The sequence below is a fragment of the Dermochelys coriacea genome, chromosome 7, assembly GCF_009764565.3.
Source record: "Dermochelys coriacea isolate rDerCor1 chromosome 7, rDerCor1.pri.v4, whole genome shotgun sequence".
Taxonomy (NCBI): Eukaryota; Metazoa; Chordata; order Testudines; family Dermochelyidae; genus Dermochelys; species Dermochelys coriacea.
The window spans coordinates 78029038-78048764 of record NC_050074.1 but is presented as its reverse complement, the minus strand read 5'-3'; the positions used below and the strand labels follow the sequence as shown (position 1 = coordinate 78048764).

The following is a 19727-nucleotide window of genomic DNA, read 5'->3' as shown; positions in this document are numbered from 1 at the left end:
GAAACAGTGTCCCAAAGGGAGTTGTGGAAACTTCATTACTTAAGACAATTAACACTGTATTGGACAAAGACTAGAGAAGCACTAGTGATAGGCAACAACCCTACGTTGGCAAGAATATAGGCAATATGATCTCATAGGTCTTTGACCTCTCTCTTTCTTCTGTGATTCTAATTGCATAGAGAGAAGGCATCAGATTCAATCCCATATGATGTATACCACATACTTGAGCCAAATGCCTACATAGTTTCTGTGGGAAGCCCCTGTAAATTACCTTTGCTTGCAACTTCAGGATTTGAGCCTTAGTGCTTGCAGTCTTAGAGTCAATGACAGTTTTGTCTGAACAAGCACTGCATGATTGGGCTTGTTACCCTTAGAAATACATTCATAGGTAGGCAAACAGCAATTTTAGAAAAGAAAACTATATTTACCAAGATCAGCCTTTTCCTTTAGAATGTCTTTGAAGTTCAGGCCACTGTTGAGTGTGGACTGCCTGTATCTCATCAAGGCTTCCTTCTGCCCATTCTTGCCCAGTTCCATGGGTATGACTGGGTCAGCCCGGAGACCACACTTCCACCTGGAGAAATCGGAATGTGCCCATTTTGCCAAATCTTCGAGCTTCACAGTCACCTTCTCTGAAACAGCAATAACTTCATCCTGCAAGATGTAGTCAAACAAGAACAGAGCGTGTTATGTGTGGCTTATGATGAAAGATAAGTTTGTAGCACTGCCTCTTTGACATGTTATTGGAAAAGTTTATCTTGCTCTTGGCAGATTACTTTTTCTGTGATACAGAATATCCAATAACTCATGCAATTTGCATGCCATTTTAGTGTCACTGTTGGTTGTTTATTTGAAGTAAATATTTATGTGATAAAAAATGTACAAGAACATCAGGGCAGTAGTCCTAAAATGTATTTTAAATGTGGATTGCCAAAAGTGCATTTTGTATAACCCAAAGGCTTGGATGAAAGCTTGCTTTTTAGGTGCAATTAGCTGCAAATGTAAAAACTCATGGCTGGATGACTATTGGTTATAGCTAGTCCTCAGATAAATGGTCTAAGTAAATCTTAGATTCTTGGAACTCTGACTCACCAGAAAATTCCTGTGTTTATGGTACATTTTCCCTTGGCTTATACACAAATATTGAATTTAACTTTTGTCCTAAAAATTAAATAAAACTGTGATGTAATCCCAAAAGAAATACTGCATAAATGTTATGCGTTTCCCACCAAAAGAAACTTGCATATTCTCATGTTTCTTAAAACTTTTTCAAGAACAGAACATAATTGTATTTTTCCCTCCTCTTAAGCATACATTCTATGAAAAAGCAATTTAACTTCAGTTTAGCCTGCTGAATATATACTTGAATTAAACATCTCTAATTGCTACATTTTTATCCTTCCAGGAAACAATCAACTCTTCTCAGTCATGATGAATAAGCAGAATGTTTTATAGCTGCCTACTGTAGGCAGGGCTTAAGAAGGCTTCAGAAAAAGAAAAACCTAACCCCAACTCCCACCAAGATAAACATGAGATCTTTAAGTTAAATATTTGAAACAGTAGATGTTTTAACTTGAACTGACTTATAACACATCTTTCACACCACACATTTCTAGATAAAACATGGGTAGTATAGTCACTTTAAAAATATTAACCATAATTCTTTCTTTCTCCAAAATAAACACAACCATTTAGGAATGGGGAAAAAAGAAAGAAATTCTTGCATGGTTGGTTCTGTAGTTTTTGCTTAACACATTCCTCAGAAAATAAAATACTCCTTAATAGCACCAAAAAAAAAAGGGGTGGGGTGGGGTGGGAAGCGTGGGTAAGTTTTGTGATAAGTTACACACAACATGAAACCTACACAGTAGCTTTGGTAAAATGTAGATCTGATATTTCACTCTTCCTTGTATAACACAAAGTTGTTTTATAAGCAGTCATCTTCTATTACTTTTAGTGCAATAGCAAATATTTACTCAAAATTGAACCTCATACTTGTATGCTAAGTAAATTTTAGTAATGGAATCTTTTCCTTTATCACTGTGCTGAATATGAACTTCCATTGAACAACAAACAATCAAGACAATGTTTTAACTTTCCACTTATGACAAATGTTATTACTTTGTAAACAATGCTGCATACTACAAAGTACATTTTCAATGGATGGTTTCACCCAATTTCATTACACCATCCACTTGAAATAAAAGATTTGTACTTGCTATGCATTTTATAGCTATTACATGGTGATTATTAAATGTCAGAGTGAAAAAATTGAGTCTGCATGAAGACAGACTTAACAGCTTCTCGATGGGGTCTTCTGTATAGGATGTTGAATGGAATCATTAAGTATCACAATTTCTAATATAGAGTACTTAGAAACATTCTATTTAGCAGCATCTTTCATAGAAATCTGACTTCCAAATTAGATATGTTTTTGGTTAAAGTGTTATTTTCAAAATAACTTTTATGGCCAAATGATTACGATTTCAATTACCAGTTTCTTCATATCCTTTCCAAGAATTGGTATGACTAACTTTGGCTAGCGTACAAAGTTAGCCAAGCAAACAACCTATTAACTAAAAGAAAAGTACAATCACTGTTACATCTTCAATGAATTAACCTGTTTCAGACTACAACCTTCACACACATGGCACATACAGAAACCATAAATCCAAGAATATTGGTTGATAAACAACCCGTGTTTTTTACTAACAATTCAGCAGCAAACCCACTTTGCAATACAGTCATATGCCAGGATTTAGTTGGAAATTTGATAAGGAAGCAGAAAAATATGGAAGATATAAGTATCAGGAAACACAAAAGAGCATAAATCACATGTTCACAGTTAAAGTTTTGTGTGACAGCAAAATGACCACACACCAGCAACCATGACCAAAGTATTTTATACTTAGTTTTGCCTACATCAGTGTGAATGGCTAGGAAAAGAATCTTTGCAAAAATTGTCATGTGAACATATTAGCAATTTGCAAAATGAGTTTTATGACCATAAATACTGTTGTGACAGCTAATGTAATACAAAAGTTATGCACAGAAAGGCATTTTGAATCAGATTAGCACATAAACCAAGTGTATGAATACAAACCATAACAAAAATTTAGCCAGTTACTGTGGTAACAGATGCAGTTAAGGACGTCTCATTTTCTAAACATTTTATAGATGGGTGAGGAGGAGAAATAGATCAAAATGCAACTAAAGTACACTGGGTGAACTTTTCAAAAGTACCTAAGTGACTTAGGAACAAAAATATCTTTGAAAGTCAGTGGGACTTGTGCTCCTAAATCATTTAGCTTTTTTTGCCTATAAAATAATTGTTTGCAATATTACTTATACAGAAATTATTTAATGTGAGATTTTCAAAAATGTTCTATGTTGGCCTAACTCTGCTCCCACCAAAGTCAATAATAAACTGATTATTGTGGGAGCAGATTTAGGCCAATGATGAATGCTTTTGGCATGAATTCAGGAAAGTACCTATGTGCACATGTAATTTTAAACACTTAGGATGGGATTTTCAAAAATACCGAAGGGAGAAAGGCACTGAAGTGCCTAAGTGAAGACAGGAATCTCCCTTAGATTTTTGAGAATCTCACCCATAAGCAACCCCATTAACCTCCATGAGACTCCTCACATACTTAAAATTAAGCATGTACTTAAGTATCTTCTTGAATCAGGACCTACACTGTGAATGTCATAGGCCAATAGCCAAGGCCATATCATCCCACAGTAGAATCAGTAGAAAGGGGACAAAGGGACTCAGAAAGTCCTCCAGGTTCACCTTGCTGAGTTTCCTCCTAAGGCTTCCTTAGGGGAGTGGTATCAAAGGGATTGCAGCACGCTCCGGAGTTTGTTGTGAACAAGATGAAAATGGTTCAGGATTGCAGCCAATTGTATCTCAAGGCCCTGATTCTACAGTCTCTATGAAGCAGAAACTCCCATTGCCTTCAAAAGCTCCTCTGACTTCAATAGGAGTTATGTCTCAGGTTAAGGATACTGGAGTCAGAATTTGCTGGGGGCCTAGAGGAAAGCATGGCAGAGGTAGGCAGAATGGATAGAATGTTTCTGGTGCCCAGAGGAGTCAGAACACTAGCAGCAATTGGTAACCCCGTCTAACAGATGTGATATGATTACTCCAGGAAAGGTCTCTTGCCACTTGCCATTGTATGTAGGGTGCGGGCCTTGCCACGACCCCAACCTGCCCAAACACACCTCCTCTGACAATGCTAATGCCCTCACAACTACACTTGGGGACCTATGGATATAGCATTCTGAGTACCTCTGGTGAAGGACTGCTGGAGGTGGAGGGGCTACCCAGTGCTTAGGTACTGAAGCAGTTATAATCTGTCCCGTTGTGTTATTAATACATAAACACTATAACCTAAATTCTGCAGTCTTTACTCAGACAACAGTCTCACTGAACTCATCTGGGAGTTTTGAACTATTCTCAGTGGCAGAATTTGTCCCTGCACTGATCCAAACCAATGCAGATCTCCATGTTGCTACATTATCCAACATCACATTAAACTGGAATACAAACCTTCAAGTGGGCTCATGAACCAACCATTTATATTCAGGCACTCCCTGTCATAGTGCATTCTTATTTGCCAGGCAGTTAATCTTAAAGTAAACCAGGGGAAACATTATCTATATTGGTTCCTACAGCATTTCACTGACTTCATTGCAAATATTTTTATATATAAAAGGACAGTTTGTGAACCAATAATTATTTTGTTCAGTGTCCTGTTAAAATAAAGATATCCTGATGAGTTTTTAGCAGGGGAAATCCAGATCCATGTATGAAAAATTTAGGCTTCTGATACTCTTACTGTTTGAAGCCCTTCTCTGTTTGTCAAGAAACAAACAAGCAAAGAAGATATGTAATTCTCCACTGGGGCAGCAATGGGGTTACGAAGCACCGTGATTAAAAACAACTAAGCCTTGTCTACACTACAGCAATTCCCAATTCAACTCGAAGAGCTGTGCTGGCAGTGAGTTACCGGTCTGACTTTTACCACTGTAGAGAAATCTTGTTTTGTGATGTCGTCCTTCAAGAGCATTGCAGGTTTGAGTCTGCAGCCCTAAATGTTGACACAACAGCACCACCAGAGGTGTGAACTTTCCACATTTATCTTACTGGGGGTATTAACTTCAAAGCCTATTTGTGGCCATTAAACAAAACACAAACACCCATCTTGATCATTAAAATATAAGGATAAGCAGACAGCTGCATCCAGTTTTGGTTTTGAATCCAATACTCTTGCAAGGAAAAAACAAGATTCCTGGATTTTTTTTCTAAGTATTTAAAATAGCTTCTAAGGTTCTGTTGTGCATTTAACCAATAATTTACCTTCTCTCGATGTATCATTTGCCAGGCCGCCTTACAAAAATGATGCCCTGGGCAAACTTGTATTTTGGCACCCCTGGCCCCCGCTGCCTCCCTGAGCTCCCTCCCCCATCATCCCTGGTCCCCACTGCCTCCCCCGACTCCATCCATTGCCCCTGCTGCCTCCCCAGCCATCTCCCCATCACCCTCGGGCACCCTCATTGCTCCAAATTCCCTTCTGCGGCCTTGCACCTGAGGCCCACCCCGCTCCTTGCCTCTTGACCATGGCGCCCTCCGAACCACAGTGTCTTGGGCAGTTGCCCACATCACCCACCCATAAAGCCAGCCCATACCATTTGTCATGAGTACATTCTATGAGGCAAATACATTTGAATTAATTTTAAACTGAAAAATACAAAAACCTCTGTCTGTATATTTGAATGATTCCTTCCCAGTTTGTGATAATCTGACAAGACACAAAGTGGGTGTTTAGTGAGCAACACAGTAATATTTGCACAGCTAATTAATGGCAAAAGATACCAGGCTATTTCATGCTTTAAAGCACAAACCAAGTACATCTTTCTGTTTTGTGTAACCTCCTCCTAAATAAAAACACAATTTAGTCATGCTCCCTCTTGCTATACTTTTTTTTCCCCCCTCATTCTGTTCACTGTGATTCAAAGCCATTGAAAGTCACAGGAATCTTTTTCATCAAGTTTAGTAGGCTCTGGATTAGTCCCTTTGCAAACTCATGTGGTTAGCCCTGACATGTGCAATGCCAGCGATAGGCCAGACTTTGTAACTCTTACTCATGATGGTGACCACTTACTCACTCATACAAGTAGCCTCACTGACTTCAATCAAATGAATAAGTGCACACCAGGGTGAGTAAGAGCTACACAATTGAATGATTGGAACCACAGCTTCAGTTAGAATGCTTAGAAATATTTATCCTGGATGAGATGGTTGAAAAAGTGCTTAAGTCTGAGTTTCTGCACAGTGGTGTTATCGATATGTTCCTCTGGTAAATAATTCAGGTTACAGTCTGATATAACTAACTGCAGAAACTTAAGCCCTGATTCCTGCAGTTGACTCCATGAATAGATAGATTCCTTTACCCAGGTGGAGTGACTTCAATGGGAACCAACCACACAGAGTCGATTAGTTTGAAAAATATTCAGATTCTCTCTCCGCTCAGGCAGATTAAACTAATATTAAGGGAAGAGCAAATTTACATCCCAGATTGATGACTTGGGTATGCATATGTTTTAAAGTTTCCAAAAAGCACATTTGGTTCAAAAGTCAGTTTGTGTGTTTGTCCCTTCAACATTTTTAAAGCTAAATCTTGTGTTTTGTGTCCGTTACCAATGTGAAATTTCTTCCCGAAAAGGCAGTTTGGGCCATTGGATAGGATACTAGAATAGCAGACATGGGTTCTAGTCCCAGCTCTATCCTTGACAGTGCAATTGCCCAAGTTCACACTATCTCAGTCTCTTTCATCTATTAATGGGGATACTAATTATGCTTATCCATCTTTGTAAAGCACTTTGAGTTTTATGAATGAAAAGCCATATTGGTGAGACGTGCCAGTGCTTATGCTGTGCCCTGGGTGTGCCCAGTGCTGTGTGGGCCAAAGCTTCACTGTATCTAACACCCAAACCCTTCGGGGGGATTTCAAATTGCAAAAAAACAGAAAATCAGTGTAACAAGTTCTAAATATTAAAGAATCAACATTTATCCTTAAAAACAAAATAGATTTTGACTAACATTTCCACGAATTGACTTGTGATTTTGGAGCCTCACCTGTTGGGTGCTCACTGTGAAACAACTTAAAGGGGTCTGATTTTCAAAAGGATAAGTGCTCATTACTTTCTTAAAACAAGAAAACCAAACCAACCAACTGACCAAAAACCAGGCTGCTTTAAAGTTTCCCAAATTGGGCATCTAAAAATGGACAACCTAATCACTAGTCACTTTTTAAAATCTTGGCCTTTGGTTTTACATGGCACCTTTCAATATTTCAATACCCAAACCAACTACACATATTTCTGTTCTCTGGTGTTACGTTAAAATCCAAACTAGAAGGAACATCTTTTGTGCAAGAAAATGAAAATAAACAGGACTATTTCTTCAAACGAGTTGATTTCTCCATGAGGCAAGTAATGATAGTGGAGTGCCCCTCGAGACATTACAGCACCTCCATGGCTTTTCAAGGTACCAGGCACAATCAAATTATTAAACTCCTGAGGGCATGGATTCCCTCAGAAAACCAACAAATCCTGGAATCACTAACACTGTGAAGCCTTCTTAACTATTTGACATATATCGTTGCATATCTCTTTCTAGAATCCCTGGTTATGAAGAAACCCTTGAAACAAGACGACAAATGAATAGATATGTTAAATAAATAAAAACCAGCTATGTAGTGACTTACGACTACCAAACCTTTAGAAGATTAAAGAAATCTGCTGTATACCATTTATGTCATCCATAATTATATCTCCATAGAAACATGAAAAACCACCCAAGTTGATTACAGCATAAAAATATTCAACTCATATGAGATTAACTATGCTCTGAAGAGATATATTTATGAGATCCCCATTGCATGGTAAGACTTTAATGAAGGCAACATTTACAAATTTTTCCTGAAACAATGAAATTAGATTTGTGATAGAAAGAGGTGAATTTCAACTCTGCTTGGGAATTAGATTTATCTCTGCTGCCCCCTTAAGAATATTGACCAGCCAATGGGAATGTTTCCCCTGTCCATGCAGTTATCTAAATCTTGAAATAACTGCCTATAAAAGGAGCCACTTTTTTCTTCTATTCCAATAAAATGTGGCATCTAGTCAGCTTATAATTGCAATACATCTTACAGGACTCCAGAGTGAAGTAAAATATTTGCCACTATCAAGCCGAGGTGTGGGGAGAGGGCTAGAAAAGACACTATTACAAATTATCCTTCTTACATTCTGTTTTTAACCCAACTGAAGGTGTCAGATTATTATTTTCAGAGGAGAAGTTCAATAAAAAGGGATGGTACCTCTTTGAGAGCCATTATGCTAAAATATGTCATTGTTGTCTAAGCAACAATCAGAGCCTCCTGAAAGCACAAAACCCTATATTGCCTGACTCAGCAGATGATTGGAATGCTTACATCGAAGGAAAGAGAGCAGGTAGTTAGAACAGTTTAAAGCAGATTATTACTATTATTATTTTAAGAAAAATTAACTCTTGGAAGGCAGATCACCACAGGGAAGCTTGGTGCGACTGTACAACTTTATTCTAAGCGGGCACACAGTGTATCACAACTTCTCACTCACTGCAATAAGTAGGAGTTGGGATTTTTTTTAAAGAAATGAAGGCAGTTTTTAAAAAATTATGGCAACTAAGATATCTCAAAACTTTAACACGCTGAGAATGTTTTCACTCCAGTGCTTCCAGGGGTCATTTAAAGAATTCTGGAGGTCAAGAGTGATTTGAACACCTGCTCGGCTGTCTACTGAATTACTGATCTAGTAACATCAAATATATGGCCTAGGGAAACAGGAGACATACTGTAAAAACTGTTGTTGATAATTATAGGAGACACTGTGTGCCATTTATCTGATCAGTATAATTTGCATGAGAAAAACATCTTCAGCCTTTTTATTGAAACCTTTAGCACAGTAGATAGCTGGGGATGCATATTTTACAACCCAGTGCATTGTTGCTGAAAACACATTCACCCACAGGAGCACAAAACACAATTAGACTATTGTGGACTACATTCGCTAAGGATAATAGAACTGTATGTTTTATTTTGATATAAAGAGCTCTATTATCCTCTTTATTTACACCTCATGTAGTTTTGATTTTTCTGTAATTTAGATGGAAATTGATACTGCACGACCCTCATGTAAATTATACAAAATTGTTGTTCTTGCCCCTGGAATTGGGTGCACATCTTAGATCGCTTGGTAGATGTTAGGACCGCAGTGCATGTCCAAAAGGGGAGTAGAGGAAGAAAGGGGAGAAATTATCTTAAATGATCAAGTTAATTTATAAACAAATGGAAATCTGGAAGAAATTCGTGAATACAGCTTTAACATCAGCTACCAATGCTCTGCAGATTACTACAGGTCCCTGCACATTTACTTACATGGGACCAATAACCATAGTGTCTGAGCACCTCACATATATTAATCATGAACTTATCCTTGCAACATCCCTGTGAGCTAGGGAAGTATCATCCCCATTTTAAAGAGAGGGAACTGAGGCACGGAGAAATTAAATGATTTACCTAAGGTCACACCTGAAGTCCGTGACAAAGCTGAACCCAGGTCTTCTGAGTCCCAGCCAACAGCTTTACTCACAAAACCATCCTTCCTCCAGTGACCTCACGAGTATTAAAGGGGCAAGGAACATTTTTATAGGAGAAAATTATTCTTAAACAACCTCTCCAATGTAGGAAGCACCTATCTTTTTCCCCCTTCAACCTTATTTACTATGGCCATTGTAGACAAATACTATTTAAGACAATAAGGTGATAAATCAGCTAGTGGAGTTTATGGCTCTATTCCTGAAAGGTTTTGCTTTTTGGAAGGACCAAAATTAACAATTCTCATCTCAGAATATGAAGCTCCAAAGTGTGTCCTCATCCCATTTACCATTAATGTGCAGGGACAACAGGAGCAGAGAGCACTGGGCATTAGGAAGGTCACAGAAGAGGTAGCAACATACAATTTACCCTAATGTAGCAGGGCAAAGCTGCCTTACAGTGGCAAAATAGATACTACATTAAATCTCTAGAGCACATGAAGGCTTGGGCTGTCATTTAATCAGTAAAATACTTTGCATTTCCACAGCATCAAGCCACAAATTAAGCCTGACAGCAACTAAATGAGCTAGGTACCATTCCTCCCATTTTGTAGATGTGTTTAGTGAAGCACAGAGAAGTTATGTGATTTGCCAAAGGTCACATGGTAAATCAGTGGCAGAGCCTGACCAGTAGCGTGTTTTAACAAGCAGATAATGCTTTCACTTTCACTTTCCACCTTAAATTCCTCATTCAGCACATTATACCCAAACAACCTTCCCACTGCCTTTGGCACACAGTGATTCCAGCACATACTCATGCATTCTGAAGGGCATCTGGGCAGACTGCTTTCTTGACTAAGCAACTAACTTGTCAGTCACTCAGAAGAGGCAAGTGTGCTGGGAGTGAAGCATATGCACCTCAAAATTGCATTTATATGGCTACCATTTTTCATTCAAGCACTTGAGGGCACTGTATAAAGTCTAACTGTAAATACATATAGCACAGAAAATTAAGTGACACAGGAGAATTTTAAAAAGCTAGGCTAAAACCTTTAATCTGCAATCCTTAGCCAATTTTAAAGGGCAACAAAGATCTTATTTAATACAGGTGACTGGTGTTGCTCCCATTTCTCTGATCTGCCTACTGGCATGTGTTTAGTTTACATATTTGTTTGCAACTTAATTATATTCAAAAATGCAAAACCTGGGAGCATTAGGACCTATAATATAGCTCTTAGCCTACTGGGGTCCATAAACAAGGCAAAGACACAACATGAGGGATCTGCGTAGAGTAACATAATTAAAACGATGTGGGATTCTATTCCCTTGGCATTAATACATCTTTTGTACAAACTCCTCTTCATGATTCAGCATTTGCAAAAGGAATCACATAAAATGGTAAGGAATGGAGCGTTACCGGCTCTTTGTGGGATACTAGTAAATCTGGTCTGTGAAGGGAAGGGGGGCTTTTAGAGGGATGAGTGCAAACACTTATATTTCTGATTTCTATAACAACTCCTGGGTTTTTTTTTCTGAACAGAAGTTCAAATTGAATTTATATCTGCCAGTGCAGATAGAAGTTATGACCAAGGAGAAAATATATTTCACTCAAAATATTTTCTCATCAGATGGCCTACAGATCTCAGGTAGTTGTTTTAGTTTAGGCAAGTTGACAAGCATTTCATTGCTAATTTTGCCTAGTACTGTTACAGTTTGAAAAGCTTTCCTTGTGGATTACATAATTATATTTTTCTAAACAAAGAGTACATTGCATTAGCAGATTTAAATTATACAAGCCTATTCTTTTGTCTTTTGTTGTATTGTATTCTATTGTGCTGGTAAAACAATACGTGCTTTAATTAGCAAATATCTGTAAATAATTTACTTGCTTTTCATGCAATGGAACAATGGAGCCAATTTTCACATACATCTACTGAGCATTTACAGTGGGTTTCTTGCCAGAATCTTCCATTGTTCAATATCTATATCAATTTGCCCATCATTCAGAACCAACACTGTGCAGTGCAGAAAGAAACTAAAGTTCTTAGCTCGCCAGTGGCAGCTCCATCACAATATGCCCTAAAAGAGACTAGTTTGTTCAGACAGGATAAAATACCTTGAAAATGAAAGCAAACTCTATTATGTATAACCCTGGCACCTTCACATAGGAACATGGATGGCTGCCAATATTAATGTCACTGGATAAATGCCATAAAACTCCAATGTCCTTCTGACCTTCTGACTACATTTTAGCTACAAAATATAAAGCTCAACTTGATATGACACTATCAATCACACCTTCATCTAGTCTCTACAGGGTTAAAACAGGGTGTGAACCCACACACATAAACACAAAGAAAAATCTCTTAAATCAAATATGTATGATTCTTTTAAGATGTGAGGCATTGTTATTTTGAATATGAATGAAAGGGCCAGAATAGGCATTTCAAGAATATTTCAATTATGCATTTCCCAGAACTATATCTCTGGGCAACTAATGCAAATACTGCTCCCATCATAGTAGAACTTCTTCATGAATAAAAGCACATAAGAACTTGAACCGGAACGTACTTTCTATATCATATGCATATTGTTTGAATATTATTAAAAATGCAAAACCTATGTATGCTTTACTCTCCTGAGCAACACAGTAATTATGATTAAGGGACAAGCAGCACAAAAAGAGCCAATTTATCTTACTTGTGCTAAGGAATACTATTGTGTAACTAAGCAACTAAAGACAAAATATAGTCTAATTAATTCACTCCTGTGCTTATTTAAAAGACACAATTAGAACATTTTTATTTTCCAGCCTGCACAGTATCTCAACATGCTTGAGGGTGTAGCATGTAAAGCCTATTATTCTCAAAAGACAAGAGTTTAATGTTTAGTACCACTGATCAGGCTGGGAAAAGCAACTGTGGAGCACAGTGGGTGCATTTTACAGTCTGAATACACTGAGAAATGAAAGGTAAGGGAAAAAAATCTGCTTAAGTGACCACAGACACCAGATTGCTGGCTAATGGCTAGCAACATGTGGCTTCACTGAGTAATGTCATTTCCCTCTTCTTCCTTTGCCAGTGTATGTTACTGGTAGTGAGAGAGACAAAAGTATAAAGAGTAGATATGCAATTACCAAAACGATGATCTTTTATGATGAATATCATATCTCTAACATTGCTATTACAGTGTACCTGATTTCCAAGGCTGCGTTAATTTGAGCAACAATACATTGGCAATTGATGCTATGAGCATGATTTTTAAAGCACCCTTTAATAATTGTACTCTGCATATTTGTTTACTTTATTGGTGTGGATAGACCTGGTGCAAGATACCCCTTCTGAAGTCTAAGGAAAAATTCAGTTCTAATTTCAACTAAGAGAATACCAATCCCTATATATCTCGAGAAAATCCATTAATATGCAAGCGACATAGGAGGTTTTCCAGGAAAGGTGGCAATACGTGACCATGCGTATGAGACTGCAATCAGCTGCTTAAGGCCCAGATTCTGCCACCCTTACTCACTTACTCATCTAAGTAATCCCATTGAAATCAGGGAGACTCTTTGAGGAGCATGTGACTGCTCAGCATCTGTAAAGGTGAAAGAATCTGACCCTCAATGAAAAAATGATAATTTAAGAATGTAAGAACATAAGAATGGCCATACTGGGTCAGACCAAAGGTCCATCTTGCCCAGTATCCTGTCTTCCAACAGTGGCCAATGCCAAGTTCCCTCTGAGGGAATGAACAGAACAGGTAATCATCAAGTGATCCATCCCCTGTCACCCATTCCCTCCTTCTGGCAAACAGAGGCTTGGGACACCATCTCTGCCCATTCTGGCTAATAGCCATTGATGGACCTATCCTCCATGAACTTATCTGGGTGTTTTTTTGAACCCTCTAATAGTCTTGGCCTCCACAACATCCTCTGTCAAGGAGTTCCACAAGTTGACTGTACATTATGTAAAAAAATACTTCCTTCGTTTGTTTTAAATCTGCTGCCTATTAAGATTTGGAAACTTCTTGCTTTCCAAAACTTTCTGAAAAAAGTCAGTCTTGTAATTATAAATTACACCTTTTTCAACAGAGTAAAATTTTAAAAAATTAGTCTGAAAATACAAAATACTGTCTGATGTGTAATAAAACAGGGGTGGTGGCCTTGCTCCCCTTACTCATGTGAGCAACTCTAACTCATGAAGACTACTTGTGTTAGTAAGGTTACTTGCATGAGTAAAGGTAGAAGTTCAGATCATCATTTGGTAGGACAGACTGAGTCAATGTTTGATCTCTACTAAAACTAGATTTAGATAAATTCACTTAAAGTAGTTTATAACAAATGATACCATATAAGAAGAAGTAAAATTAACAATAATGTATTCAAAAGAGTGATATTTCAGACTAAGAAAATTAATATTTTTAGCATGTACACTTCCTATCAAATACCAGGCCTACTTTTAATGAACTCTACTTTTCAAATTTTTTAAAGAATAGGCTAATTAATGCTGACAGCTTTAAAAACATGAAAATACAAGTTGTTAACAAGCATTCTACTCTCAAATATCTTCTTCAAAAAGGTCAATAGTGTTATTGGGCCAAATTGTCCCTGCTGCGAGGGGAGAGGGTTGTGTGGGAGAGGGTTAAATGAGCAGAAAATCTGCAGAAACCTTTAGCTACAATTCTGTAGGGTTTGTGGGGTGTGGTTAAGCCAATGTAGCATCATCCCCAGTTTCATCTGACCCGTGTGAGCACCACCCATTTGGAGCTACATGGTGCTGGAGTGTGTGTAGACTGAGCTTGGGAGACCTTGAGCCAGGGCTGTAGATTTGGTGGCAGGAAGGGTTTGGAGGGGACAGAGCCAAGGATGCTTTCATGGCATCAGTTCCCTGCAAATCCATTAGGAACCTTCCCTCCCATGCCACATCAAATTACATTGATCCAGTCTGCCCTGTTTTATACAAACTCCCACTTGACACTTTCTGCTGTCCTTGAGGCCTCAATCCAGCAAAGCACTTAAGTACATGCTGAACTATCATCAGGTGATTAGTCCAACTGACTTCAAAAGGAGTATTCCTGTGCTCAGTTAAGTACTTTATGTGCTTAAGTGCTTTGTGGGATGGGGCCTAGAGGAGTTGGCTGTGGGGCATTTCAGGAACTCCTGGCAACCTGATTCCCTATAGGGTCTCAAAAAGTAGTGTTGTGAATGCCCCAGGACCTGAAAGCTTTCCCCATGGATCTTGGGGCACCTACAGAGCTGGAGGACAACACCAACTTATACTATGCTAGAAGGCAAACCTCACTCGTCCTGCCCAGGTGATTAGATAGAAAATAGCGGTGTGGTACTTTCATGCAATGTCAGCCATCCTACTGTTCTCACTGATATACACCAAGAGCGCACTGAGAGAACATCATCATAAGCCTGACATACAGGGCTCTGTTCTGCTCTCATTTCCATGTCTCTAACTCGGGTTTCATGAGCATAGCCAGAGAGGTTAATTCTGTGACATTAGTACCTACATTTTCAGCTAAGGAAGAGACTGATCCTGCATTTCTTACACATTCAAAATTCAATTTGAAGTCAGCTAAGTTTTGTTTGCTTGATTGTATGATGGAGCTCTACTGCCTCATCCAGCATGCTTAACTATAAGCAGATGAGTAGTTCTATTGGCATCAAGGGAATGGCAAACTTGCTTAAAATAGAGCCTCTGTATTAGCAAAATCCAGTTTTACCAGTACAGATGGTTAAATATAGATATGGCTGATGGATAAACGGGCCTTTTGTAAAAAGCCTTTTGTATACACCCATCTCCGATTAGCTCAAACATTTGGCAATCAGATAAAATATGCCACCAGTAATTTCTGAGTAACAGAACAATTACACACACACTTCGCTATTTCCTCTATGAGTAGCCACTGACTGAATATTACAACGGTAAGAAATTGTTCATTAGTAGTGCAGACACCACATTTAGAAAAGGCTAGCACTACTAATCCTCAAACTAGTGAGGATGTCTGCTCCTGACAATAATTATACCTCTGACTGGCTTGATCAACAGTTTATGATCAGACCAGTTGCTCTCCTAATCAACAATTTTACTCACAGCAAGTGCCTCTCTTGACCTTTGACATCACAGAAAACCTTTGATACAGCAGATTTACAATACACATAAAAGTGCAACCTCACTTTATACCAGTTTTCTCAATGCAAAATAAGGAGTTTAAATCCATAGGTTTTCTTAAACTAAGCAGGATGTGTCTTCTCTATAGTTAGAAATTACCTGTATTTCAAGAATAGCATTTCCATACATAGAAGACATACTAAGAGTTACAAAACATTTCTATTCTAAACACAGCCCTGCCTGTGCTTTAGGAATAGATGTTGCTGTCATTTACATAAAAGCATTATTACTCTGGTTTAGTGACTTAAAATAACCGTACTACATACTAATACAATATGTAAAATGTTTCCTTAAGTAACACATTGCCAATCAGTATGTAGCCTTTTGTCTTTTAGCTACACATTTACGAACAGGTTTTATCATTCAAAACTATTTAAAATCAATGATAAAAAATCATGTCAATGTATATAAACAAGTTAATGGAGTAAGTGAAAACAAAGTACATTTCTTAATGGGAGTGTTATGTTGCCCTCTCTAGGCCCTGGCTCTAAATGCTAGTTTCTGTAGGCTCTCTGCCAAAGAAGTATCTCTGTGAGCTGTTGCTATTTCTTGCTGCGGCTGCTACTCTGCTAATGAATGACTAACTTAGGCCAGAGGGGAAATGACATCATTGGGGTGTAAAATAGTACTGCATTAGGAAACTTTCGACCTGCTTTGCATTTGTCATAATTATTCTATACAATTCAATAAGCATTTGCATAATTCCAAGGCATGCCATTATCTCAATTGAAAATTGTTTTCATATGGTTGAATAATTCAGAATGACATCAGTTAAAGCCCTAATGAAATATACAAGTATAATCATACAGCTAATTACTATCAGTGTTTGCATTTTTAAAAAAATCAAATCATGCATAATATTATGAATGTACATGCAGCTGAGAATTACTGCATAGAAGGAACATTCTTACATGTAATGGTAGGATTAATTTTCTCTGATGTTCATACCACAGTAACATGAGCTGATCATTAAAGCATATTAAAATGATTTGTGTCCCATTTCCCACCCCTCTCATCCAAAACTCTTTCATTTAAAACACTCACACACACAGGAGTATGGCTTCTAAATATTCACCACCAGCAATTTTAGAACCTCCATCCTTCACTGTCGTCTTTTTTTTATCCTTAAGAAGAGGATCCTCAATTTAAATTGCGAACACACAAATTAAAATAGGTAAGTGCTAAACTGAGAAGAGGACTAAAAGAAATACAAATACAATTTTCAAAAGAAGTTACCACAAAATATCTAATAAAATTCAAAATGATTTCCTGTCTGGTTTAGCAGAATGTCTATTACACTTGTAGTCTTTTCTGGATATTTAATCCTCCCCTTTTCCAGATCACAGCCCATGTTGAAGTAATAAATTTGAAAAGCAAATAATAAGTAGTAGTGAGGGGGAGGGGAAGAGACAGCTGCACAGGAAAGTTGGACAGGGGGAGGGGACAGAGGCACTTTCAGTAAAAGAGAGGTCAACCTGTTAATGTTTTTCAATACCCTCTCCATGCTCCAAAATGTCTTAATTATTGACATCAGAAAAGATGGGCAATTAAAAAAAGAGGCAGACAGCAGAACTACATATTTATTTCAGAAGAGGCAATTTATAAGGGAATGTTTGAAAGGTTACAGTAATTAAGTAGCATGTAATAGGAATGGGTAACTCGATACTTCGGGGGGGGGGAGCTTGAGAAAAACTACAATTAACTCCATCAGACTATGGACTGTTGAAGGAATTGGCAGCTCAGATTGTATGGGGGCTTATTGTGGAAATAAAGAAGGCTTCCAGTCATTTTCCCCCCATGCTTGCACTTTAGGCAGCTGAAATATTATTGCAGCCACATCTGGCTATTTCTGAGCGCTTTTGAACTGGCCATCTCTCCGCATAAACATAGCGCCGTTTGTACACCACACTGAAATAGTTCCTCAATAACAGTGCAGTCAGCTGACTAGAGTAGCCAGCAAAATTGCGGTCATACATGAAATTACAGAGCTAGAAGAATACACTGTAAACGCAATCTGGGCTCCAGACCTCAGCTTTGCAGTTATGGGGTACTTTAATCAAACTTTCCAGGATGAAATTGACAATGGGTGCTCCCTATTAGAAGTAACTCAGGGAGACTGTAAAACGAAACAGCTTGACTTCAGCTTTAGCCTTTAACTCATTCCCTTCCACCCACCCACCCACCAGTCTTTCTGGAAAACGTCCACTTTTTTTCAAAGTAATTTTAAACTAACACATCTAGCGAAATGCACCAGAAAAGAGAGATCGTTGTTAATGCTTAACGTGTTTGTGCTGGTTACATGACTGCTTTGAAATACGCCCAGGCATCGCTGCAAGTTATTTGAATGTATTATTCCAGTACCTGTCATTTATCACTTTATTCAACACGTCTTTGCCAGCTCAATAGCTTTTGATCTCACTCAGCCTCCATTTCGTAATTTCCGCCCTCTTAAACATATCAAATACTAAAAAAATGTTAACAATATCTAAATCCACCAAATTCCCCACTCCTCAATCAGCCACTGAAATCGGGGGGGGGGGGGGGAGGGAGGACACAAAACACCAAAGCATGTGACGTTCACACAGCAGCAGCAAGAAGTGGAAAAAATCATTTACAAAAATCCTTAAATCCCCCCTCCCCCCAAGTTATTTGATTGTGGCTTTTTATAGAGCATCCCCCCTTCCCCCCCCGGTAGAGCTGCCATCGAAACTCTTACAATGGCAAACAGCTCAAGCCCCGGTCTGTGGCACTACCCCTTTAAAAGAGTCTTACGTTGCCTGCAGAAGGGAACATTTCAATCCTGTCCTTTAATAAACATTACGGGGGGAGGAAAAATCCACACAGACACACACACAGAGACAGAGTGAGATATGTTTACCACCTCGCCATGGTCACTATTTCTGCCCTGGGGAGTATCTTCTGGGAGGAAATAAAGTTTGGAGCTGGATAAAAGTTGCCGGGTAGTCCTCTCTTCCCACAACAGCTGGAGCTCCGCTATGCAAATCGGATCCTCTGGCTTACATCTTACAAAGAAAAAGTCGCCAAGGGACAAAATTCTTGGTTTGCCTTCAAGGTGGAACTGAAAAGCCTTGTAGAAAATGTAAGGACCGTGCAAACCACACGGAGAGCCGACCCACTGCAGGGAATTAAAAAAAAGTCAAGTCAATAAAATAAATATAATCATCATCACAAATAAGACAGACAATCGTATATAGATCACAAACACCCCCCCCCCCCCCCACACACACAGGCTTAAGGTGGGAATATCATCATCTAAAATAAGGATCTGGCAGTCCCCAGCAAAGAACCCCCCCCCAAGGGAAAAATAATCATCATCACTGGGATAATAATCTGTGCCTATGTATGATCAGTGAAGGAATCTATAAAGGGGGGAAATGCCATTTGGGGGTGCAGAGGGGGAAAGTTTAGTGGAAAGTTTGTGGGCGGGGGCCGGAGGGTGGGGGCCCGGGGCTGGGGGGGTCTGGGTAGAGAAGCGGAGGAGAGACGAATACCTGGACTGAGTTGGGCTCCATCTCGACGTTCTGAATTGATTGAACTCAACATTCTCTCCAAACTTGTTGGCTTGAATGGATTGCATCAGGTCCTGGCAGGGTAAAGCTCTCTCCTCCAGCAGCCAGCCCGAATCCTCAATATAAAACCTGAACCTCGCCTTCCCAGCTCACCCAAAATGACCAGAAAAGCAGCCCAATATTTCTCCTGCCCCCCAATTTCCCAGAGGTGTGGAAACGACGAGTTTTCCCCCCCAATTGCTGCCCGATCAAATTGGCAACATGGGAGGGGGCTGAGTCAAAGCATAGGACAAGGGCGGATGGATCAAGGCAAAATTGAGATCTAAAACCTGAAAAAAATATTGCAAAGCTGGAGCCTGTGTGGGGACAAGAATTAAT

General features: G+C 38.8%; 1 protein-coding gene across 2 annotated transcripts in view; it reads right to left on the bottom strand.

Annotated features, from left to right (window-relative positions):
- Positions 1-19479, bottom strand: part of ARID5B (AT-rich interaction domain 5B) — a 147202-nt gene extending 127723 nt beyond the window's left edge. The window contains exons 1-3 of one of the 2 annotated variants that reach the window (XM_038411188.2): positions 19332-19479; positions 18701-18955; positions 429-654 (exon numbers count right to left, since the gene is read on the bottom strand). In XM_038411188.2, coding sequence (XP_038267116.1) covers positions 429-654; positions 18701-18955; positions 19332-19352 — 502 coding nt within the window. In that variant the 5' untranslated portion in view covers positions 19353-19479. Of the gene's footprint in view, positions 1-428; positions 655-16863; positions 17107-18700; positions 18956-19331 lie in introns of those variants that run through there. The other variant, XM_038411191.2, reaches the window with a different exon arrangement.
- Positions 19480-19727: the final 248 nt, after the last annotated feature.